The 25,767-nt window shown below is 43.2% G+C and overlaps 1 protein-coding gene across 1 annotated transcript; it reads left to right on the top strand.

Annotated features, from left to right (window-relative positions):
* Window positions 1-1,385: 1,385 nt before the first annotated feature.
* Window positions 1,386-24,317, top strand: LOC143829931 (tumor necrosis factor receptor superfamily member 10A-like). The gene is made up of 10 exons (XM_077321548.1): window positions 1,386-1,929; window positions 8,318-8,393; window positions 9,162-9,293; window positions 9,667-9,775; window positions 13,011-13,084; window positions 15,237-15,365; window positions 16,425-16,447; window positions 19,389-19,622; window positions 21,896-21,941; window positions 23,320-24,317. Exons 1-10 carry the CDS (start codon window positions 1,873-1,875, stop codon window positions 23,655-23,657), a joined length of 1,218 nt encoding a protein of 405 aa, XP_077177663.1. The 5' UTR covers window positions 1,386-1,872; the 3' UTR covers window positions 23,658-24,317.
* The last annotated feature ends 1,450 nt before the right edge of the window (window positions 24,318-25,767 follow it).

The following is a 25,767-nucleotide window of genomic DNA, read 5'->3' as shown; positions in this document are numbered from 1 at the left end:
TGTTAGGATGTTATCACTGCATATGCTAAAAAAGGAGGTTCCGTCACTAACATAATTTCTTGCTTTTACCCTTTGAATACAGATAGTGAATGTTTTGTATGAGATATACCTGCAAGGTGTCAAATAACATATAAATATAGAAGTACTTCATAACTGGTCCAATGTCTAATTTTGCTTAGAAGTTCACAAAAAAGCTTCACAGTATGGAGTGAACTGAAAGACAGTCAAAGATACATGATCTTGCTCTTGTCTACTCATGAGGAGAGACAGGGAGCATTTATGTGTGCAGAAGAGAGTGTTTTGCTCTGGTAGGAAGAACAACAACTAGCCCCAAGATGGCTTGTTTGAGATGGGCAGTATATAAATTTTAAAAATAAGCACAGGAAGGTCTGCTCCTTCCAGAAAAACTTGTGAACTGAAAGAGGCTGAGTATAAAGTCTCCTGGCGGCAATCTCAAAGTGGCTTATTTCTGAAGAAATCTCAAAGCAGGTTACAGCCACCTTTCCCATTCTTTCCCTACAACCTTGTGAGGTAGGTGGGCCTGAGAGTTCTGAGAGAACTGTGACCGGCCCAAGATCACCCTGCAGACCTCATGTGGGGTAGTGGGGAATTAAATGGAGTTCTCCAGATTAGAGTCTGCCACTCTTAACCACTTCCTCAGATATAAAGAAATAGTTTTCTCAACAATACATAAAGGTAGACACACACACGCACCCTCTCTATCTACCTATATGTAATGCTTGAGGAAATTGTGTCTTGCTGTATCTGAAGTGTACTTGCATACAAAAACATATATCTTGAATAAAACTTTGTTGGTCTTAAACGTGCCACAGGACTAAACTTTGTTCTGCTTCTTCTGACCAAAACAGCTACCCACGTGAATCTCTGTCTTCAACTCTAGGCCTGTTTACACATGCCCGAAAACAATGTGGAACAATGGAATTCTCCATTACAGGTGTTCCTTCACATTAAAAAATTCCATGCAAATAAAATTTGTCCAGCAGGAATGATGGTTCTAGTTTCTCTCCATGCTTCCATTGAGGGTTTTCTTTTCACTCAGGGCAGCATTCCAGAAAGTGAATCTGGATGATTCTCCACCAGTAATCTGACCTTGCACTCCACATTCTGCCACCTTGCTCTTTCTAAATTCACTTTCCTGCATGCCTAACTCAGACGAGGTGACAGCACTGTCGCTCAGGCCACTGGTCCTCGAAAGATCCATAGAATCAAAAACTGAGAGGTCCAACAAGATGCCCCTTTTGATTCGTTTTCTGCCAGGGCTAGCAAGTTACACTCAGACCTCTGGATTTCCACGGGTTGAAGAGCACGTCATTCGCCAGGGAACTCGCTCCTCCTTTCGGAAGGCAGGCCCCAATTCTGGAAATTCCGAAAGAGGCGGGCACTCCATGCCTCGCGCCGGCAGGAAATCAGCGCGATCGGCTCTTTGCGCGGAGTTTCCTTGCTTCCTGAGCTACTTGAGAGTTGCTCTCCGTTTGCTACCCTGATTTGAGTCCCGAAACAAAGCAAAACGACTCAGGAACTTTTCCGTTCAGGATTATTCTGGTGCGCTTAATTCAGAGTCAGCGGTAGAGAGCGAGGCGAGTCTCCCCTTCCCAGCTCGGTCCCCAAACCCCCGCAACTGGCCGGTTTTGGAGTCAGCCCTCTAACCCCGACTTGGGCTCAGACTTGCGCATGGACTTTAAAGTGACCCGGAGGCCATTTCCAGCGCGGGGCTCGCGGCTGATTCGGGCTGCGTGAAGACGTGTTCCACCTCCGCCCCTCCTTCCTCGTCACGAGTTTCGGAGGCTCGGCGCTTTGGCGAGTTTCCGCCGCTGACTCGCTCGCCGGTGCTGTTGCTCGGGCGCTGCGGCAATGGCGCGCGGGCTCCGGATGCTCCTGGCGCTGGGGGCGCTGATGGTCTTGGCGCAGGTGAGTGCCGCGGGGCTGGGAAAGGGCCGGCTTTCCTCTGGGGGCCTCCGGGAAAGCCGGCGCAAGGGGAATTCCGATTGGGTGACGCGCGTGTGACAGCCAGGGACGCCCCCCGCTCCCTAATGTGGTCTCTCTTTTAGGACCCTTTCCCTAGCCAAGCGGTATCGAAGTTGGGGGGGAAACTTTTTTTTGCCAGGAGTTGCCGCCGAATCCCGGATTTCCACGCGATGGGGGTGGGGAGGGCGCAGCATAGCCTCCCTCTCTGTGTAAACCTCCTCACTTTCTATGTGCCCGGAGTCCTTTTGCTTCTAAGCGCCGGAGGGAAAGTCAGGTACTAGAGGCAGAAGATTTCTCCCCGGAAATCTTAATTGCTGGGCAGAGCTGCTACCCTTGAATACCAGGCCAGGCTCACTTTGGAGAGCAAAGGTTCCTTCCTGCAACTACATAAGAGTGGCGGGACGCAGGTATTCGCAGTTGTGGCTCCCACCCTGTGGAATTAACAGCCAAAGGAACTCGGGATATAAATGGATCAGGAAGGTGCTTTCCCAAAGGATTGTGGTCTACCTCAATGTCGGTTATATCATTTTTTTTCTTGCTCTCCTGCCTTTACAATCCACACAGGAGAGTGAGGCCAAGGGACCAAGCCCTATGAAGATAGGTTGAGGGACTTGGGAATGTTCAGCCTGGAGAAAAGGAGGTTGAGAGGGGACATGATAGCCCTCTTTAAGTATTTGAAAGGTTGTCACTTGGAGGAGGGCAGGATGCTGTTTCCGTTGGCTGCAGAGGAGAGGACACGCAGTAATGGGTTTAAACTACAAGTACAACGATATAGGCTAGATATCAGAAAAAAGATTTTCACAGTCAGAGTAGTTCAGCAGTGGAATAGGCTGCCTAAGGAGGTGGTGAACTCCCCCTCACAGGCAGTCTTCAAGCAAAGGTTGGATACACACTTTTCTTGGATGCTTTAGGATGCTAGGGCTAATCTTGCGTTGAGCAGGGGGTTGGACTAGATGGCCTGTATGGCCCCTTCCAACTCTATGGCTGATTCCGCACAAGGACCAATGTTGCCAATTGGTCACACAAAGCAGAAACGCTATTTTTAAAAGTGCAATCCTGGCGTTACGCATACCTGCTTTTTTTAGTGGAATCCAGTAGCGTTTCATTCGTTTCCCACAGGTTTCCGGTCTTGCAAAAATTGCTAGACAAGAAGCGATTTTTCCTGTGCTTTGTCCCGCCCCTGGCCGTCAGTCAAATGAACAGCCAATGGGCGGTTGTTATCATGCTCCGGGAAAGCCCCTTTCCCTTTAAGAAAAGTAAAAAAAAAACACGTTGCAACGAATATGCGTTAATTCGTTGCAACAGAGAGACCCATCTAGCTGGCAGCTGGCATGTAAGCTGGCGATTCATCATTGCCACGCTCCCCCGAGTGAAAAGAAAAATGAGCTTTTGAGTGCAAGCACTCTTCTTCAGACTAAAAATTCTCTACATGACAGTGGAAATATATAGCAAAAATTAACTCTGTTAAATTAGTAAACTGTGTCAGTTTTTAGGGGGGGAAAGTCTTTTGACTAGGCTTCCCCTTACCTTTGAGCCAAAGGCTAATATATATATTGTTATAATTTAAGTGAAGAATAATCGATCATAGAATTAGTGAAGGACTAGATACTCAGCACACACTAGTTGGATACCTAAAGGAACAATACTATTTGAGGACTTTATGTTCATAAAATAGTTATAAGAGGAAACAACCACTGATGAAAATGCCACGTTGAAAATGGTACAAATCTGCAGTCCATTTTGGTTGTTTGATTACTATTAAAACAAGAGATAAGATAAACTGTATTTTTATTTTTATTCATTGTTAAATTGTTTTACTGTTAATTGTAGCCTAGGGTAGGTTCTTTCTTCTGCTGTCATAGCTCCTGAGATCTGACAGGATTGGGCTTGTCTGGGCTATTCTCAAACAATTTATCCATCTGCTAGATAAGTCTAAAGCAGTGGTCCCCAACCTTTTTATCACCGGGGACCACTCAACGCTTGACAATTTTACTGAGGCCCGGTGGAGGGGGGGGTAGTTTACTCCTCTACTGCCCTAACGCTCTCTGATCGCTATGGTAATGTTTAAACATCCCTTCAAAATAAGATACAGACATGCCACGACAATGAACATAAGGAACATTTTATTTTCATGGAAATTTTAACTCATGACAATGACAAATCAATGGGAACCCTGGGCTTGTTTCTCTGCAACAAGATAGTCCCATCTGGGAGTGATGGGAGGCAATGATACCCGAAGTGTGTTGTAAAGGGCCGGGGGGGGGGAGGCGTCCTTTGGGGCCCACCTCCAATTAGTCAACGGACCACATGTGGTCCACTGCCCACAGGTTGGGGATCGCTAGTTTAAAGGATAAGCTGCTTGAGAACCCTATAAAAAGGATATGAGACTCAGGCAATTGTAGTGTGACAGGTAGGTTGGGATATGGAAGACTCAGATTCAAGTCCTACCTAGCCATGAAGTTCATTAGATGACCTTGGACCAATGAAGGGCAATGAAAGAAGATAAAGCAGTACACTTCATTCTGAACTCCTCTGAGGGAGAACACAATAAAAATGTCATAATAATTTACCCAGAAATGAAGAGCAGTTTTTTCCCTGTGCTTTTTTTCTCAAAAGTTTTCATTTCTAGAGATAAACTGTTTAATATCTTTAGGAAGAACTGACAGATACTCTTGCAAAGGCAAGCTTGGCTGTTTCAAATTTGTAGTTCATTTTAGAAAAATCAAATTATTTAGTTGCCTGAATGGATGTGTGGGAGGAATTGTAACAAAAACGAAGGATTCTTATGTCTCTTCTTAGTTGCTAGAAGGAATATTGTTAGTGTTACACCAGATAGGTGGATACAATTGATGCAAATGATTCTTTGGAGAGTAACGGTGAAGCTGAGGTGCCCCTATAGTTTATGGCGAGAAAATTAGATTCTGTTGGAAAATCATGTCTGGCTTTCATCATGTGGTTCAGTTCTCTGGTGTGATAAAACTAGTGTCAGTAATTTGATTACTCTCCTTAATTTTAAACAATATTAGGGGACATATGGGAGGGCTGTGTTGGCCTCCAAGTCACTAAAAGCAAAGCCTGTGTGCAATTCTTTTACATGTATAATTTTAATAAAAATTACTGTGTGATGCTTTTAATTTTTGAGCATATTTCAGTACAAATATGAGATTTTGTTAAAATTAACATATAAAGTTAAAGGTAAAGGTATCCCCTGTGCAAGCACTGAGTCATATCTGACCCTTGGGGTGACACCCTCTAGTGTTTTCATGGCAGACTCAACACGGGGTGGTTTGCCAGTGCCTTCCCCAGTCATTACCGTTTACTCCCCAGCAAGCTGGGTACTCATTTTACCGACCTCGGAAGGATGGAAGGCTGAGTCAATCTTGAGCCGGCTGCTGGGATTGAACTCCCAGCCTCATGGGCAGAGCTTTCAGACTGCATGTCTGCTGCCTTACCACTCTGCGCCACAAGAGGCTTATTATATTATATTTATACTTAAATATACTTACATGTTAATTCAAGATAAATAACCCGTTTGCTAGATCATATTATACTCTATTTAAGGCAATGAAAAAAATCAATTTATATTTGTCCAGAAAGATCATATCACTGTGGTATACTTCTGTATAAGAATACATTACATAGAACTAAATTACATAGAAGGGAGTGAAATATCTCCCTCCATGCTATCTTTTTAGGCTGTTGTTTGTTATACTATTCCTCTCTTGGCAAGTCTGAGAACTGCAATTTTACTTTATACTTTAGCATAGTCAATTAAGCAGAAGTAGATGTTCTTCTGGAACTCCCTAGCTTTCTCCATGATCCAGCGTATGTTGGCAATTTGATCTCTAGTTCCTCTGCCTCTTCGAAATCCTGCCTGTACTTCTGGAAGTTCTCGGTCCACATATTGCTGGAGCCTAGCTTGTAGGATTTTGAACATAATTTGTAGGATTTTGAGCATAGCATGATTAATGAGTGCAATGGTGTGATAGTTTGAACATTCTTTGGCATTGCCCTTCTTTGGGATTGGAATGTAAACTGACCTTTTCCAATCCTGTGGCCATTGTTGAGTTTTCCAAATTTGCTGGCATATTGAGTGTAGCACTTTTACTGCATCATCCTTTAAGATTTTAAATAGTTCAACTGGAATGCTGTCACCACCACTAGCTTTATTGTTGCTCAGACTTCCTAAGGCCCATTTGACTTCACATTCCAGGATGTCTGGCTCCAGGTCAGTGACTACCCCATTGTGGTCATCAGGGATGTTAAGCTCGCTCTTGTATAGGTATTCTGTATATTTTTGCCACCTTTGTTTAATCTCTTCTGCTTCTGTGAGGTCCCTACCATTTTGGTCCCTTATCATACCCATCTTTGCATGAAACGTTCTCTTCATATCTCCAATTTTCTTGAAAAGATCTCTGGTCCTCCCCATTCTATTGTTTTCTTCTATTTGTTTGTGCTATTCATTTAAGAAGGCATTCTTATCTCTTCTAGCTTTTCTCTGGAATTCTGCATTCAATTGGGTGTATCTTTCTCTTTCTCCCTTGTCTTTCACTTCCCTTCTCTCCTTAGCTATTTGTAAAGCTTCCTCAGACAGCCATTTTGATTTCTTGCATTTCTTTTTCTTTGGGATGGTTTTAGTTGCTACCTCTTGTACAATGTTGCGAACCTCCGTCCATAGTTCTTCAGGCACTCTGTCTATCAGATCTAATTCCTTAAATCTATTTGTCACCTCTACTGTATATTCGTCGGGGATATGATTTAGTTCATACCTGAGTGGCCTAGTGCTTTTCCCTACTTTCTTCAATTTAAGCCTAAATTTTGCAACAAGAAGCTCATGATCTGAACCACAATCAGCTCCTGGTCTTGTTTTTATTGACTGGATAGAACTTTTCCATCTTTGGCTGCAGAGCACATAGTCAATCTGATTTCTGTGTTGACCGTCTGGTGATGTCCATGTGTAGAGTCGTCTCTTGGGTTGTTGGAAAAGAGTGTTTGCTATGACCATTGTATTCTCTTGACAAAATTCTACCAGCCTGTGCCCTGCTTCATTTTGTACTCCAAGGCCAAACTTGCCTGTTATCCCGGTTATCTTTTGGCTTCCTACTTTAGCATTCCAATCCCCCATGATGATAAGCACATCATTTGTTGGCGTTGCTTCTATAAGGTGTTGTAGGGCTTCATAGAACTGATCAACTTCATCCTCTTCAGCAGCAGTGGTTAGGGCATAGACCTGGATCACTGTGATGTTGAATAGTTTGCCTTGGATTCGAACTGAGATCATTCTGTCATTTTGGGGATTGTATCCCAAGACTGCTTTTCCTACTCTCTTATTGATTATGAAGGCTACTCCATTTCTTCTGCGAGATTCTTGTCCATAGTAGTATACCTGATGGTCATCTGAATTAAATTCACCCATTCCTGTCCATTTTAGTTCACTGATTCCTAAAATGTCGATGTTCAGTCTTGTCATTTCTTTTTTAACCACGTCCAGCTTGCCTTGATTCATGGATCTGACGTTCCAGGTTCCTATGGAATAAAAATCTTTACAGCATCAGACTGTCTTTTCGCCACCAGTTACTTCCACAACTGAGCGTCCTTTTGGCTTTGGCCCAGCCGCTTCATTCATTCTGGCGCTACTCGTACTAGCCGTCTGCTCATCCCCAGTAGCATATTGGACACCTTCCGACCTGAGGGGCTCATCTTCCGGCGTCATAACGTTTTGTCTTTTGGAACTGTCCATAGAGTTTTCATGGCAAAGATACTGGAGTGGTTTGCCATTTCCTTCTCCAGTGGATCACCTTTTGTCAGAGCTGTCAGCTATGACCTGTCCATCTTGGGTGGCCCTGCACGGCATAGCTCATAGCTTCACTGAACTACGCAAGCCCCCTTGCCACAAAAGGCAGCGATCCTTGAAGGGGGGATAAAGTATATAGCTTTTTTCAAACTGGCTAGATTTATTTTGAAATTTGGATCCTTTGGGTCATATTGAAATTCATAGTAACCCCCAGTAAATTTTGTGAAATCTGAACTCCTTCAGGTGTATCAAATGAACCTGAAATGTTCTTTTTCTACTGTGTAAATATGGCAATTTAGAATTCCAATCGGTCCAGATTGGGCCCCTGGTGCACAAGCCGCCCTGTCATTAGGAGTTTTGCATTATACATTTAGTATATGAGAAAAATTACTTAAAACCAAGTTTATTCTGTGTTCAAATAGGGATGGAAACAATAAATTCAAAATTCTCATTCTATGATCAGGTAATACATTGCCTATGGGGATTACATTCACTTAAAACCCATCTCTGTTTTTATTTTTTATTTTTAATTTTTAGGTAGAATCTCCACCATACGGTTGTGATGATGGAGAATATTATAATTCTGGGATTTGCTGCAAAAACTGCCCTGCTGGTAAGTAAAACTACGGTTTTATATTTAGCAAAGAAATTATGTCAAAACAAAGGCTATCTGCAAAAGAATAAGTGACGATGGTTTTTTAAAATTCAACTCTCTTTTTCTTAGTTCTTATCTAAGTACAATGATCCTGTAACACAAGTTCAGTATTGTGGTCTGCCTGAGAAGATCAGGAAATCCCGTACACTTATGTTATTCTCATAGAGGTCATAGGGCTGTATTGTAATACAATGGCTCAAGAAAGTTCTTGAATAAAGGGGTCGGGCTGTGACCTGTACTACTGCATATAATATTATTATCCTGCTCTCACAGCATTATTTTATATATATATATATGGGATGCTTTGGGGGGCATCATTTAACGTATGGTATCTAATGCTTAGAGGCCTCTTGTGGCGCAGAGTGGTAAGGCAGCGGACATACCCAGTATGTCGGTAAAATGAGTACCCAGCTTGCTGGGGGTTAAAACAGTAATGACTGGGGAAGGGAATGGCAAACCACCCCGTATTGAGTCCGCCATGAAAACGCTAGAGGGTGTCACCCCAAGGGTCAGACATGACTCGGTGCTTGCACAGGGGATACCTTTACCTTTACCTCTAATGCTTATGCTTTGTTTCAGATCAGATTCCTGTTATTCTAGTACTATGACATTACTTATTAGATATCCTATTGCGGCAATAAGATTCACACGGCAATTAAAGCAAGTTTTATGTTTTCAAATAAAATCTGAACTAGAAATTTAAATGTTTGGTTACTTCTTTAATAGGAACCTATGTTTATGAGCCCTGTGACAGGCCTCTTACTGCAGGGCACTGTACAGCCTGCACCGAAGGAAAGGATTATACTGCTCATGAAAATGGTCTCGATGCATGTCTGCCTTGTGATGTATGCAAATCTGGTACAGTATTAATTTCAAATTTATCTTTACATGCTTTACTTGCTGCTATTAGGTTTTTAAAAGCTCAGCATTGTTCCCCAGATAGATTATGCAGTGTTTTTCTTGACATTTTACTGAAGGAGGCCCACTATCAGTTTGAAACTCTTGTCTCAGTGGTAGCTTTTGTTCTACACAGCTGTAACAAGTTCACCAAATTTTTCTGATATGCCAATCTGTGGATTTTTAAAATGTATATAAAATGTATATAACATATTCTTCCTTGTTTCTTTAGAGAGAAGGAGTTAGTATTTTGTATACCCTAATGCTTGACTGGGAGGAAAACAAGAAGATTACAATTATTGAGATTAGGAAACCTTACTGTTTTATTTTTCAGATACAACTGTGGTGAAGCCTTGCACAGTAAAGAGCAATACTCATTGTCAGTGTAAGGATGGCTATTACTGTCCTCCAGGCTGTGAGGAATGTCTACAGTGCAAGAAGATGTATGTATATAATTAGACTTTGTTATCCTCTTATATAATATACGCTCTGATTTTAAGTCAGTATTGTAAACCATGGTTTAATTTATTTTTAAAAATTCAATTTAAAATCAAGTTTGCTATTGGTATGTCATATTTCCTAAATAATGATGTATACTAACTGATCAATAATGATCACTAAAATATGATATGTACTAATTGGTCAATAATGATGGGGTATTTATATTCTATTTGAGTGTATACTTTCCAGTTTCACTGAATTCTGTTTCATTTCTGCATGGCATAACATTCTTGGTTTGACTTAAACCCTCCCCACTTGATAAACACAGTGAGCTTAACAAACTCAAGCAGTTTCTTATTGCAGCACGTATCCTTGCATTTTAAGAGGACTTCCCGGAAGTGTTAGCTAGTTATTGGACAGAATAGTTTCCTAAGATGGAAACGAAATATCCTTGTTTGTTGACCCTAAGTACTTGTAACTTTAGAACATAGAAAACAGGAGTGTACACAATCAGCCAAAGTGACGCAATGAATTAATCTCATATCCATCCATCCCCATCTCATAAAAGCTCTGAATCGTATATATGGGTCTCCGTTCAGCAACCCTTTATCTTTTCAGCAACCCTTTGAGATAGGCTAGGCTGAGCAATTGTAGCCAGCCCAAAATCACCCATTGAACTTTCATGTCTTCCAGTCCTAAATCAGCACTCAAACCAAAACAGTACACTAGAGCAGTGGTCCCCAACCTTTTTATCACTGGGGACCAGTCAACGCTTGACAATTTTACTGAGGCCCGGGGGGGGGGGGGGGAGGTAGTCTTTTGCTGAGGGATGTCACCGCCGCCACCTGAGCTCCTGCTACACTTACTTTCTCACCGATGCCCTGACTTCCTGCTGCCCGCTGGGGGGCGCTGCCAGCAGCAGCTGCGCCTTACCACACCGAGGGGGAGCCCCAGCCATGGCGGCCTCTGGAGAGCACCAAAGGTGAGCTAGCGGCAGAGTGGCAGGGCAGCCCCTGAGGCAGCAGCTGGGGAGGAGGACGAGGAGGATCCACGGCCCGGTACCGACTGATCCACGGACCAATACCAGTCCCCAGACCGGGGGCTGGGGACTATTGCACTAGAGCTTAGTGAGATATATCCATTGCATTTTGTAGAGCCAGAGCTGGTTCCCAGTGCCTTTGATGGAGCCAGAGACATGCAAATCCCCCAATAAGTTCATACATAATAACATAGCAATAAATGAGTACCCAGCTTGCTGGGGGGTAAACGGTAATGACTGGGGAAGGCACTGGCAAACCACCCCGTATTGAGTCTGCCATGAAAACGCTAGAGGGCGTCACCCCAAGGGTCAGACATGACTCGGTGCTTGCACAGGGGATACCTTTACCTTTACCTTTACCTTTACCTTCTTATGCCCTATTTTTAGTGCTTGATTTTAAAGAATGTCATTAACTCATGTTCTTATTAATGTGTACCATAATAATTCATATGTTCTTTTTCACATATGTTGTTTAAGACCTTACAGGTAGGCTTAATGTGTTTCTATTTGGACATTATTTTAATCAGGATAGTCTAAAAAGAACATTTATTTTACAAATTAAAATAGTTAAAAAGCATTTTCATATAGATGAGGTTTGGCCCTATCAATTGCATTGGGGCACAGAATGAGTGTTAAGAATCAGTACTGTAAGGACTCCTCATTAATTATTCTGGATGCTCTTTGTGAATACCTTTCCATACAAATCACCCTGTGATAAAAGTTATGCAAGTGTCCAAATATATGGCAATTAGAAATTAAATTAAAATTTGCAGGAACTTAACACTTGTTTAATCTCATTATTTGGATTTTGATGTCTAAATTTTATCCCAGAAATAGACATTTGGTTTTTATAACTGAGTACAGTCATCAAAGGGATATATGCTGACTGAAAATTCTGTAATAATTTCATTTAGTTTTTATTTATTTTTCAGTTTCATTTTCCACCACTCCTGAAACAAGCTTGTGGTGGGTTACAGATGTCCAGTAAAAACCGCCAGTAAAACCCCATTAAAATGGACAACAAAATCACAATAAAAACAGAACAACATGGCAGTAATACCTCCAAACTCCTCAACCCCCCCTCCTGTCCCTACCTCTGGAGGGATGGAAAGAGGGGTCAAGATGACACAGACTAGCTGCTGCCTAACACCAGAGAGGTCTTTTGAACAATGCTACATCATTGTAACAATCAGATATTGTTGCAGTGGCATATGTCTAAAACTGTCAGATGTTGACTTCTATAATATCCATGCATGTCACATAGGGATTGGACAAGATTGTTGTCATGCACTTAACATGGCATTGCTTTTGAAGGTATCCTGGGAACTTCATCCAGTATGAAATGCTGCTATACTCATATTCATAAGTGTTTCTGAGTATACCTGTAGTAGACCCACTTCAATGGTTGTCTAGTTGTTTCTGCACTCAGTTCATGGTGCTGATTAATATCGGTAAAGCATTTCATGATGGAAGGATTACCTCTCCCTGTATCAATGCATGTACTAGATGAGGTGCTTGTAGGAGAGGGTTGAATGTTGCTCCTCTTAGTTCATAGTTGGAAGGGTCCTGCACTTTTTAGTTGCTGCCCTCTTCCTCTAGAATCACTCCCTGGAGATCAGGGAACTGTAACTAGATCCTGCAAAACATGGGGAAGATATTTCTTAGCTTGTGAGGCATGCAAGAGAGGTAGTTGTATCCTGCAATCTTTGCTACTAATGGCAATATTCCTGTAATGATAACTGGTGGCCCACAAGAGAAGCTTTGCTGTGTTGCTAGGTTAGCTCTTGATTTCTGGAAGACTGGAGCATAGACAAGGGGTGGCCAAGCTGTAGCTCTCCAGATGTCCATGACTACATTGACCATGAGCCCCTGCCACAGTTTGGCCACCCCTGGGATAGACAGCCCTTTCTGATAAATAATTAAACAAAAAGTTTGCTGTCACCTACTTGGTGCTAGGTGACTGTGGTAATACAACATTTGGTCTTTTGCCTTAGTCAAATACTGATGCTGACAAGCACAACAGAAAATGTCAAGAATAATTGTATTGGCAACTTTGTTTAACTGTTAGTTGTTACACAGTTCCTGGTTGTATATAGGAACCAGTTACATCTCTGTGTAGGTACATGCTTACAGCATTTGTCAGAGGACACAATTGCGTTTAATTGACCAAGGTGTCTTTTTAAAAATCTATCATATAGGTGCCCAAAAGGCCAGGTAACTGTGCAAAATTGCAATGCTACTGCAGACATGAAGTGTGGTCCGCCTCCTACAGGTACAGTATGTATAGGGTGATTTCTGGATTTGTTGTGTCTCTTGCCTTCATTAGTGGGGGCTCACTTAATATCCGGAATTAGGATTGCAGAGAACATAAATCGAAAGGTGACCAGAAGATTTTAATGCAATGACTCTACATCTGAATCTTCTGGTCTATTCTCTCTCTCTCTCTTTAATTGTAGAATTCACAGAATCAGAGAGCATTTAACATATGGGGCAAATAACCATGTGGAAACCTAAAATATCCTTTGGCTACAGTCCTGTGAAGTTATGAGTGTGTAATTCCAATTTAAGTTCAGCAGTATATGTCTAACTGTAGGATGAAGCTACTACTATAAGAGGTTCTGTTGGAATTTCTCTGCAAAAGGGCACATTGCTGCTGTTTATAGAGTTAGTTTGGATTAATTATGCCCCATACATTTCTAAACTCAGAGACCCAGCTTGGTGTAGTGGTTAAGAGCGCAGACTTCTAATTTGGCGAGCCAGGTTTGATTCTGCGCTCCTCCACATGCAGCCAGCTGGGCAACTTTGGGCTCACCACAGCACTGATAAAGCTGTTCTGACCGAGCAGTGATATCAGGGCTCTCGCAGCCTCACCCATCTCACAGGTTGTCTGTTGTGGGGAGAGGAAAGGGAAGGAGATTGTAAGCTGCTTTGAGACTCCTGGTAGAAAAAAGCAACATATAAGAACCAACTCTTCTTCTTCTTCTTAACCTTGTTTCATAAATTAAGCTGGTAGAATTCTGTGCTTCACAGTGGGAAGAGAGGGAGGTGTATGATAGAGAGGGAGGGCTTGCTGAATGTTCAATGTGGAGCTCACCAGTTGGCAAGGAGGCTTATGTCATCACCCCCCCCCCCAGGACACAGGTTAGTGCCCTGGGGTGGGGGCAACTACGATGCTTCATGGGGGGGCACGGAGGGGGCCAGGGAAGGCTTCCCCTGCCCTGCAGAGTGCGGCCGCTGCCTCCGCAGCCCTGGGGAGGCCTTACGTCTTACCGGGGGAGGAGGGCGTCGGGGAAGCCTTCCCTGGGCCCACCGGCCACGACCACCGCCTCCGTGGGCCTGGGGAGGCCTTACGCTTCTCTGGGAGGAAGGGGGCCCTGGGGAACCCTTCCCCAGCCCCGCGGAGCATGCCCGCCTCCTCCGCAGGGCTGGGGAGCCCTTAAGCTTGACCGTGGGTGGAGGGAGTAGGCCAGGGGAGCTTTCCCTGGCCCTGTAGATTGCGCCTGCTGCCTCTGCGGGGCTGGGGAGTCCTTAGCCAGGGAAGGCTGCCGCCGTGGGGCCCCCCCTTTCATAAGCCTAGTCTTTCATAAATCAGGTAAATTCTAAGTGCAGTCGAGAGATCTTTTAATAGTTCATGAGAAACTACCTTCACAGTATTCTGAAAGAGAAAGTTCCCCTCCTGCTCAGTGAAGTTGATAGAGGCAATATCTGGTCAGCAGAGCCTCCTAGTCCTTCAGACATTCCAGTACAGGGGAGGGGTGTGGATCAGTCCAGAGGTGGCCAAGTTATGGCTTAGTTGTCCTGTCTCGCCTGGGCGAAGCTTTTCATCCAGTTCTTAGGCTTGCTGGTCAGGAGTATTTCCCCACCAGAGGGCAACATTGGTTAGCAGGCTGATGCTCCTAAACAATTGCCAAGCAGCTCAGGGGATGAGAACCATTAAAAATAAACATGTGGGAGAGAAGCCCGTATCTGGGCCTCCATTCACAGCAGGAAAAACCTGTGACAGTTCCCTGGCACCATTAACACATGGAAGCCAAAATTCACATGGAACTGCTGGCATTAGAAACTGGAAGAACCAATACCATACTCCAGGGACCCGTGAAACCTATGGAGGCATCTGGACAAGACCTTTCACATCCCATCCCTGATCTGGAAAGTAGTAACATTTGTTTGTGTGTCCACATGTCCTGGTTTGACCGAAAGCAAAACCCAGGGTTGGGATCACTCAGGGTGCAGCATCCTGCCCATCCTTTACTTCCCTGGGAAGCATCCTCCTTGTTTGTGACTCTCTTCCTTCCCAGTTACTACAAAAGACACAGTTGTATCAAAAGCAACCCATTTTTTCTTTCTGTTATTTGACACCTTAAATGGTTTGTGTGAAAACTTGTTATGAGCAGTATCTTAACATGTTTATTTCTTTCTTTTAGAGACTTCTCATACTGATAACATGCTAATATTGTACGTTGTTGTTGTTGTTGCTGCTGCTGCAAGTATTGTGATTGGTATCTGTACCTGTATTTGTTGCAAGAAACGCTGTGTTCCATGGAGGAAGGAAGGTAAGAATTAGAATAACTTTTTCGAAGTAACAGTTAAATGATCTGAAGCAAAGACCGATTTATTAAATAATGATGATTACAGAATATACATCTTTAAATGTGGTAGCAGTAGATCAGTATCTAAAATGCACCAGAAAAGACAATTCCATTGCTATGGTTGGTTGCAGTTCTTGGACATACAATTTTACAAATAATTTTGGGATATATGCACAGTCCCTTCAGATGGAGAACCTAATATTATGCATATATAGTATATGAACAGAGGCCTGCTTTTGAATGAGAAAAGTGGCTGTCACAGCATTTGCCAGATTGGCCTGACTTGATAGATCCCCAGTGACAACATCCCAGTTTCCATTGGCTGTCTTTGGTCCACCCACGGGCTCGTGTGGAATTTAAATTAAATTGTATATCACCAGAGATAGGGCTGAGTTTTAGAATGTTTTTAACAGGATTTTAATTGGGTTTTTTAATTGTTATTGTATGGATTGTATTTAGAAATTGTAAACCTCCGCTAGCCAGCCTTGGGAGTGGCGGTCATACAAATCCAATTATAGATATAAATAAAAATGAATAAATTATTCTTCCTTTTAAGTCCCCCGTTTACTTAATTTCTAAGTAGGGAGAAGGTGAAAGGGGATTGACAGTTTCAGGAAGCAGACCGTGATTGGTTGGGGGGGGGGGAGAGGTTGTACATTCAGAAAGGACGGGGAACTGAAAGGATAAGGATCAGGTGTGGCTCTGAGTGTTCCTGAAGTGCTCAGAGCTAGTGCCAACTTGCTACAGGAATTCTCAGATGTACCAGTGAATTGCACAGTGTCTAGAGATGGGTGTGTGCATGTGACATTGTCCTCCCTGTTCTCGAATTTAAGCATCTCTGACATTCTCAGAAATGGTTGCATCTAAGCAAAAAGCAAAACTTGTACTCTATGTTCTGAAGAATTATAAAATACTATATTATGCTCTGATAAGTGAGTAAGCGCTTCTCTCTCTCTCTCTCTCTCTCTCTCTCTCTCTCTCTCTCTCTCCCTCCCCCCCTCTCTCTTTTTTTTTTACATCCAGAAAAAAGTGACAACAATGATTTGGTAAGTTATCATGAATCTTATTCTTGTTAAAAATAAAATGTGATATTCGTAGTACTCTGTCTTTCTTAAAAGAGGGAAGGCAAAGTGAGAAGTTTGCAAGCTTATCTCCATCCTCCCTTGTTAATCTTCTGTGTTGTCATGGGATAGGAGACCCTGTTGCAAGTGCCAAGCTGAGATGTAGTGAGCAAACCACCATGCTCTCTTCCCCTCTCCCGTCTTAGATGGTTTAGCTAGGATCACGGTCGCTCCTTCTGGCATTCAGCGGATTTTGTTAATGCAGTTTTAGTTTCAAGTTCCATAGACTGGCAGGAAAAAAATACGCTGCTCAAATGGCTTCTTTGGGGCAGCACCGGCTTTAGAAGTGCTTGAAAAGGGGAGGAGGTGGACATGGACCAAAAGGGTAGCTTGGATCATCCGCAACAGCATTCCTTTTGATCATCCAGCCACTCCTCGGCCCATGGTGGATGCTACCATGAGGAAAGGAAAAGGCTGCCATCCTGTCTCAGATTCTGCCCCCAGTCCCCTGCAGCAGGACTTTGCTCTTAGTGCTACATCGCAGCCAAAGGGAACACACAGGCTTCCTGTCGGGTCTTTCATTACGAGAAGAAGAAGAAGAGTTGGTTCTTATATGCCGCTTTTCCCTACCCGAAGGAGGCTCAAAGCGGCTTACAGTCGCCTTCCCATTCCTCTCCCCACAACAGACACCCTGTGGGGTGGGTGAGGCTGAGAGAGCCCTGATATCACTGCTCGGTCAGAACAGCTTTATCAGTGCCGTGGCGAGCCCAAGGTCACCCAGCTGGTTGCATGTGGGGGAGCGCAGAATCGAACCTGGCATGCCAGATTAGAAGTCCACACTCCTAACCACTACACCAAATTGGCGAGAAATCCCACAAGGTAGCACTGTTAGTCTGTTGAAGCAAAAATGAACAGGAAGTCATGTGGCACCTTGAAGACTTTTTTTCAGCATAAGCCTCATGGACTATTATTCTTTAATGTGCTCCAAGACTCCTGTTTCTTCTTTTTTATGCATGTGTTCAGGAAGGACTATTGACACAAGACAGGAAGGCTTCCCAGCTGTCTAATGCTGTAACAGCCTGCTGTGTTGGACTGGAGAAGTGAAGGAACTCAGGAGGAATATCTGCTGGGGTGGCTTCTTCCTCACATGCAGCTCTGAGTCTCTTCTTAAGACACCATCAAACTTGACTCAGGTGGGCTCTGAGGCAAACCTCTCCTACTGATGGGTGAGGGAAGCAGAAGAGTGAACCAGAGCAGCTGCCAGTGAGGTCTTTGTGTGGTTTGTCCTTGTCAGAAGAATTTGGGGGGTGGAGGAAAATGGTATCTTGCCTGTATGCTGATTTAGCAGCGGGCTGAGGTATTTCGTGGCTACATTACTTCCCCACAACTGTGTTTGGTAAGAATAGTCTTCTTTACTTTGATGTTTCAGTCAAAAGTATGACCTTTCATTTCTTAGGCTTCGGAGAACCCTTTTAGAACAATAGTTTGTAGAAATGACTGAAAAGGCAGACTTCTGTACAGCCAGAATAGCCTTTTCCATGTCATCCACTGCTGATCTCATTATTGTTTGCAAACCATCGTGGGGCATACGTAGATCTATGGAAATCTGGAAAATACATTTTTTAAAAGTGGAATCCTCAAATGGCTGAAGCTTGAGAACAATAAGGGCAAGTCAAATCCTGGTGGCACCACATGAGCTCAGCTTGGCCCTGGGACCTCCTGCTGTGCTGCTGGTAACCAGCAAAAGACTGCAGTCTGTCCTCATCCTGCCAGTTAAGTGCTGCTTGTTGCTAGCCTAGCTGCAGATACTTGAGCTCTTGTTCACTTATGTGAGAGGAAACAGACATACCTTGCTTAGAGCAACAAAATACTTTGAACTGACCCCACTGGAGGGAAACAGTTGTGAACTGCAATGTAGAATGACCAGCCATGATTCCAAAAAAGACACTATCCCCCCCAACACATACAAGCTGATTGCAGGTACAAAATTTTGAATGTAAGGGATATTACAGAGCCAGTTTGGTGTAGCGGTTAGGAGTGCGGACTTCTAATCTGGCATGCCAGGTTTGATTCTGCGCTCCCCCACATGCAACCAGCTGGGTGACCTTGGGCTCGCCACGGCACTGAAAACTGTTCTGACTGGGCAGTGATATCAGCGCTCTCTCAGCCTCACCCACATCACAGGGTGTCTGTTGTGGGGAGAGGAATGGGAAGGTGAATGTAAGCCGCTTTGGGTAGGGAAAAGCGGCATATAAGAACCAACTCTTCTTCTTCTTCTATTAATTTGATCCAGTAAGCTGACAAGGTCTTTGAGATGGTTTTAGGTTTTTTTAATCGTATGCTTTCCTTAAAAAAAAAACTTTATAATATAGTGAACAATCAACAGAAGACCCCCCCCCCCCAGTTAACGTTCCCACTTTTGTAATCTATATAGTTAAGCTTTTAGCTCTAACAACCAACTGGGGAAAACAGGAATAAGCAGTCTCTCTTATTCAGATGGAACCCGGGTAAATGTCCTTTCCAAAGCTTTATTGGTTTTCTCCGACTAGGAAGCTAATTGAAAAAAGAGGCACTTACCAGTAGAAAAGACTGATGTTGTGACCCAGAATGCCATGCCATTTTTAAACAGGTCTTAATGTTGGCTTGTGCAAAAGTTATAGGAATTCTACAAATGTTTGCTTGTGTATTTCTTGAATACATAGAGCTCAAACGTATTCTGGGAATCAGCCTTGTCTTACACTTGCTGTTGAAGAGAGAATCCCGGACTAAATAGAAGTTGTTGTGCGTTAGCAAGGAAATGCAAACATTCTTATTTTTAGCCTACATTGGCACTTCAATGTTCATAAAAGCTTACCTGAAAATGAGCAACCCTTGAACACCGTGAATGCCATAATACTTAGTTACCTGTTTATTTATTTATTTGCAGAGTGCCGATAGCACTGATGACTTGTTGCCGAGCCGGAAAAACTCAAACATCGATGCACTCCCTACTAAAAGCCAGGAAGTAGACCTATCTTTTGTTGATCCTGCTTCTGTATCAAGTTATTCCGACTTGCCAGGGAGTATCAACTTAAGCCATGCAAAGGAAGCATCTAACTCTGGGGCTGCTCCTCTGCTTCAACTGACAGACAAGCCTGTCACTAGCAACGTACCTTCCAATGTAAGAACTAGTGTAGAAGCTGCTTTGCTGGGAGGGGTAATAGTTCTGATTATCTGTCTCTGTTTACGGCAAGAGACATAGAAACTAGAGGGAGAACAAGATTTTCATATTACCCTTCTAAACCAGATGTTATTTGCTGTTAGCTCAATTTTGAGTAAAGCGGCACAGGGATGGAGGTTTCATATAGTGAATTTCCTTCTGTTAATGAGCTGTCTCTGAAGCCATGGTCATTTCAAACAGTGCTGCTTCCCACCCCCTCACTCTTTCTCATTGTGCAATCTGAGTCAGGTTGTCTCTGGTGTTGCTATAGGACTGAAGTGCTATATTGGTTTACCGTTATAGCATTCAACCTACAACTTAAAAAAAACCCCTCTGAGGCAGTGGTCCCCAACCCCCGGACCGGTCTGTGAATCAGTTGGTACCGGGCTGCGGCTCCTCCTACTCCCCAGTTGCTGCCTCGGGGGCTGCCCTGCCACTCTACCACCAGCTCACCTTTGGTGCTCTCCAGCAGCCGCCATGGCTGGGACTCCCCCTTGGCATGGCACTGCGCAGCTGCTGCTGGCAGTGCCCCCCAGCGGGCAGCGGAAAGTCAGGGGCGCGGCGGGAAAGCAAGTGGAGCAGGGGCTCAGGCGGCAGCAGCGGCAACATCTCTTGGCAAAAGATTACCCCCCCCCCCCCGGGCCTCAGAAAAATTGTCAAGCGTTGACCGGTCCCTGGTGATAAAAAGGTTGGGGACCACTGCTCTGAGGAACATCCTGAGGAGGGGTGGCAGAAGCGGTGTGGCAGGAAGCTCTATGAGCATTTTAAACAGCAAACAGCAATTCAGATGCACAACAAAGGGGCAGAAAATGGAAGAAAGCAGTTTCCCTCAAAAGTGGCTCAACCTTGCTTTGCTAATCTGCCACAAGCAGGTTTGTATGAGCAGGTAAATAAATAACACTAACAGTCAGTTACTAGAACAGGTCTGTCTGAAATGACAGAAAAAATCCATTAACAACCAGTTACTAAAGTGGAATACAAGGGCAGCTTGAAAATGGCCCGTGTCTCTTATAATATGAACCAAGAAATACATCTAAATTTTAAAACATTTAGGTCTCATTCTCCTTCCTAACTCAATGCCAGGGAACTCCTCTTTGAGAGAGACCATAGACTCTTACTTGACTTTTTTTTCTGTTTTGAATTGACATCCGTGCAACTAATGTGTTTCACTCAACATAAATTCTCTGTATATTTGATGTGTATACAGGTATTCTGTGTATATCTGATATGTATACCTGCAAAGACTTTTTCTCATCTCTGGCCATCAACCTGCCTGTCCACTCCTCATCTGCATCCAGTCTCCTACCTACCTGATGTGCCACTATCTCTTGCATAAAGCAGCAGCTCCTCTAGTTTGAGCAATTTAACCATCCTACATGTCCTTCCAGTTTACATATTTATCTGCAGTCCCAGGGAGAGGTATTCCCAGCTCCACCACCCCTCCCCCAAAAAGCTCCTAGCCTGTAGGTAGCCATGATCTGCAGATAGGGCCATGTTCATTATTAGACATTGTCAGCAATAGCCTTGATTTTAGCTCTGTAGAATGTCTTCATGATGATTTAGCAGCCAAGAATGCAATTAAGTAGGATTAATGCTTAATGTTAGGTAAGTTTAAACACGAAAAGGCAGAAAATAAAGTAGACAGCATGTGCAATAAAATATATCACTTAAAACTTAATTTAGCGATACGCATTTTCCTCACAAATTTATTGTACAGAACTGAAGTGTGTCTGCTAAGGATCATTTGTCAGTGCAAAAGGGTATATATCAGCGGTCCGCAAATTTTCGCCCGCTGCGGACCGCTGCTCCGGAGTCCGGGGAGAGGGTGGCCTGGGCGCCCGCGCACACGCAGCAGCCCCAGCGCAAGTGCGGCAGGGGCGCAAATGCGCGTGCGCGGCAGTCCGCGCATGCACGTTTGCGCCGCTGCCATGCCGGCGGCCGCGGCTTCCCCTCCCGGCCCCTCCGGGCCGCCAGCAAATCGCCCGCTAAAGCAGCCAATTAGCTTGCAGCTCAGCAAGCTTCTCTTCCCTCCCCTCCCATTTTGGCGGCTGATTTGCTCGCGGCCTGGCGAGCTTCTTGCTTTGGGGGGGGAGGGAAGAAGAAGCCGCGTCCCAGCGCCAAGGCCTTCGCGGCCCGGCACCGGGCCGCGGCCCGCTGGTTGGGGACCACTGGTATATATGATGCCTTGCTGGAATGAATCACAAATTAAGACAGATGTTTTCTCTCCATCAAAGGTGCTGGCATCTAACGCTGAATGTTCTGCCATGATTAAGCCTTCTGGTGAGTTGTTCAAATATCTTCTTCTAGTCTGCCAGACCAGCAAGACAGTTTTGGGCAAAGAACAATGCTGTTTGATTTGAGTTTGGTTACCCTTGACTCAAGGAAGAGAGTAGATTTCTCATCTGGGTCAAACCTTAAACAGTAATTCATTCTCTTTAGATAACCTTTTGTTCATTAGCTTCTTGTGTTTCTAAATAGAGATGGAAGGAACAAAATACTGTGGCCATTTCCGCAGAAGGAATATTTTCCTGGACAGCCTCTGAATGTTGGTGGCTTTAAAAGCTCTCTCCTCATGACATCACCAACATCCCGAGGCTGTCTAGTAGCCGAGTCAAGATTCAGCCATTTTTAAAGTGCGATGCCGTAAATCCAGGAAAGTGGATTTACCACTCTCTATCGTATGTCCCAGCGGTGACCTAGCAGTGAGCAACCAGAGATAAGATCATATAGAAGGGGAAATGCACTACAATCCCTTGAGCATTGTCCCGCCCTCTCCTCTCCATTTCCACTGCTGACAGCTATTGGAGAGAAAACGCACTAAATTCATTTGTTTGTCTTAGTCTTTGTGCATGTGGAGCTGCAACAATGAATCACCAGTCCCCATAACACAGGATATGTTAGTTTCAGTGGATGACAGAAGTGGCTTTGTGTACATTGAACAGCTGTTTGCTTGCTATAGGAGAACATAAGAAGAGCCCTGTTGGATCAGACCACTAGTCCATCTAGTCCAGCTTCCTGTATCACACAGGATGCTAATAGATTCACTGTAAACACAGATGTGAGCTAATCTAGTTTGTAATGGGCTGAGGAAATGTGTGGTGGCGACGGTGGTGGAGCTGTTGGATGTTGTTGGCCGAGTTGCCTTACTATTGAAGAGAAAAAGGTAAAAGGACTCTACCTGCCACTGGCTGAATTACTTAAAGGGATAGGGCAGGTAGAAGGGGATCTGAGTTAGCAGCTGTTTTACAGCAGTTCAAGGGAAATGGGTAGCAGAATTAGGAAATGAGTCTTCAGGTGAGGGGGGGGGAGAATCCAGACATGTGGAAAGATGGTTCCTAGACAACAGTTTAGAAGGAGAGGGAGAGTAGGGAAAGAAGAAAGTCAAGTGGTTGGTTGCAAATAGTTTTTAAAGCCCTTTGAGCATTGGCCTCCAGTAATTACAATGCATTTAGCTTTGACAAAACTACTATCAGTTGTTTGATTTAATGTATTTCCATTGTATTCAACAAACTGATATTAGAATGTCTGAATAAATTGTCCTGAGAAATAAAAATTCTAAAGATTGCTTGAAGTGGTAATGTGACTACACTTGGTATTAATAAATGCATAAAGTATGATTTAGTCATTACAACTAACTTTTATATTTTACATATTTTAGAGCTAAGCAGAATCTGTGAAGAGTTAACAAACAATGTGTTAGTTCGTGACTGGAAAATGTTTATGAGGAATGCTGGCTTATCAAATAATGAAATAGACATTATGACTCACGATTATCCTTCTGACACCCGTGAACAAAAGTATCGCATGTTACAAGCTTTATGTGACAGGTTTGTACCTGATATTGCTTTATGTAAATTATTAAATGGGCTACAGCAAACAAAGCTTACCCATATTTATGACAATTTACAGAATGAATTATTAAGCAAGAATATAAAAATTGTAGAGGAAAAAGGCAAATGTGCTTATTTTGTTAAAAATGCAGAACACAATTTGTAACGTGCAATATATACAGCTATTTTTCATCTATGAACTCATTGAATACATACTGATTTTTGCTGAGGTAAAAACGCTACACCTGGAAACTAGTTTCATTTGTTAGAGGTTGGCGTGATACACAGAACATGTGTATATCATGGCAATAAGTGTTGTACTTGAATATTTGTGCAAATTGTTCTACTTGAAAGGAAGTGGAACAAATTTTAGAACTTCTTTGGCATATTGAGATAAGTCAAAAGATGAATGTTTATAGCCATAAGAGACATGTTCAGTATGAAGGACAAAGTATGTTGCAAGTTGAAATGTACTTTTATTGCAATAATGTCCTTTATAAAAGACATTAATGAATTCTTAGGGCAAAATTTCATCAAAGAAACTTGGATTTTTACATGAATTACAACATTTATATGCAGTTGCTAAGAGGCTATAATTTAACAGTTTTTCATTGGAATATGAACTCTGTATATAATCTTCTGTATTAGTAGCCAAGCAGTATGTCCCTCCACTTAAATTAATCATGGGAAGCAATAAAATAAATTTCACTGCTAGCACTGTGATGGCCACAAGAGATAGCTGGATGAAGCATTTGTTTTCATTTTGTGACTTTTTAATTAATTTATCTTTTGTATATATTTTCTAATAAAGGCATTTCACTGTTTATTCTAGTGTTAATGAAGGTTCATTATTCTATTGTTACAAGAAAAATTCCAACTCAAAACAGGAATAATACATCGTCCACTTATATAATACTTTTGAGTGCCCATAATGTCTCATACACATCCTCTGAGTGCTCCTGAAGACTGCTCAGATGTTCCAGTTGGTACAGAATGCTGCAGCTAGAGTGCTGAGTGAAGTGGGTCATACGAACCTCATCTGGGGGAACTATCATTCTAGTCATGTTCCATCGATGCTAGGTTACAGTTTGTTTCTGGGCTGAATACAAAGTGCTAGAATTTATCTTTAAAGCACTGTACCACTTAAGACCAATGTATCTAAAGGACTGCATTGTCTCCTATGAATCTACTCTTTTACTCTGGTCGTCTTCAGAGGCCCTATTCACATCTGAGGCTGGACAGGTGGTGGTTCAAGAAAGAACTTCCTCGGTTGCGTTACCCAAACTATGGAAATCCCAGGGAGATTGATTTGTCTTCTATTGGTGTATTCTGCCAGCAGATTAAGACTTTTTTTTGTTTAATATGGCATATTCCCAATAATGGTCATTGACAATGTTCCCACTAATTTTGCTCCCTCTCACAGCAGCAGCTCACATCCTGAGCAGAATACAACTGCTCTGATCTTAAAATGAGTAATGTTCCTGGCCCCGACCTGTTGGAATGAGCTCCCAGGAGAGCTGAGGGCCCTGATGGAGCTATCACAGTTCTGCAGGGCCTGTAACATGGAGCGCTTTTGCCAGATCTTTGGTTGAGGCCAGGGTTAATAACAACAAGGCCTCCTCATGCTACACACTGACATCTTGTGCATCCTATCCTGAGGTAGATTGCTAGGAGTTTGGTGGGAGGGCCTATGCCGCCAATCTAGTTTAACTGGGTGGGGGCGGTTAGGGTATCTGATGGTTATTGGGTTTATGGAGTTTTATGGGGTTTTATATATTGTAACCTGCCACAAGTCTCTGGAGAATGGTGGGCTAGAAATGCAACAATAAATAAAATAAAAATTAAATTACTAATGGGCAGTGCATGACCCTGCACAGCTCCAGATTTATGACGAGTGGGGCTTCCTTTGTTAATGAGCAGCTGGTTGTTGGCTCTCCTTCCTGGGTCTGGTCTTGTTTACCTGCTATTACTGAATTTTACGTTATTTTTTTAAATTGTTCAAATATTTTAATATGTTAATATTTGTTGACTTTGGAAAATGTGATAGGGTGGAAGGCTTGTATAAAAAGGTTTTAAATAAATATATTCGAGTATTACATGAAACATGAAATATATAAAATTAATTTTTTTAAATACTTGTGTCCAGACAGAATTCTGCTCAGTAATTACTGGGTCCCGTTCAAGGTACTGGTCCTAACATACAAAGCCTTTCACAGCATTAGTCCATCATATCTGCTGCCACCTCTTTTCTCATGCCCTGCCACAACAACTTTGTT

The sequence above is a fragment of the Paroedura picta genome, chromosome 2, assembly GCF_049243985.1.
Source record: "Paroedura picta isolate Pp20150507F chromosome 2, Ppicta_v3.0, whole genome shotgun sequence".
NCBI lineage: Eukaryota > Metazoa > Chordata > Lepidosauria > Squamata > Gekkonidae > Paroedura > Paroedura picta.
Note: the sequence above shows the minus strand (reverse complement) of the source record. Positions and strands in the feature narration are given on the sequence as shown.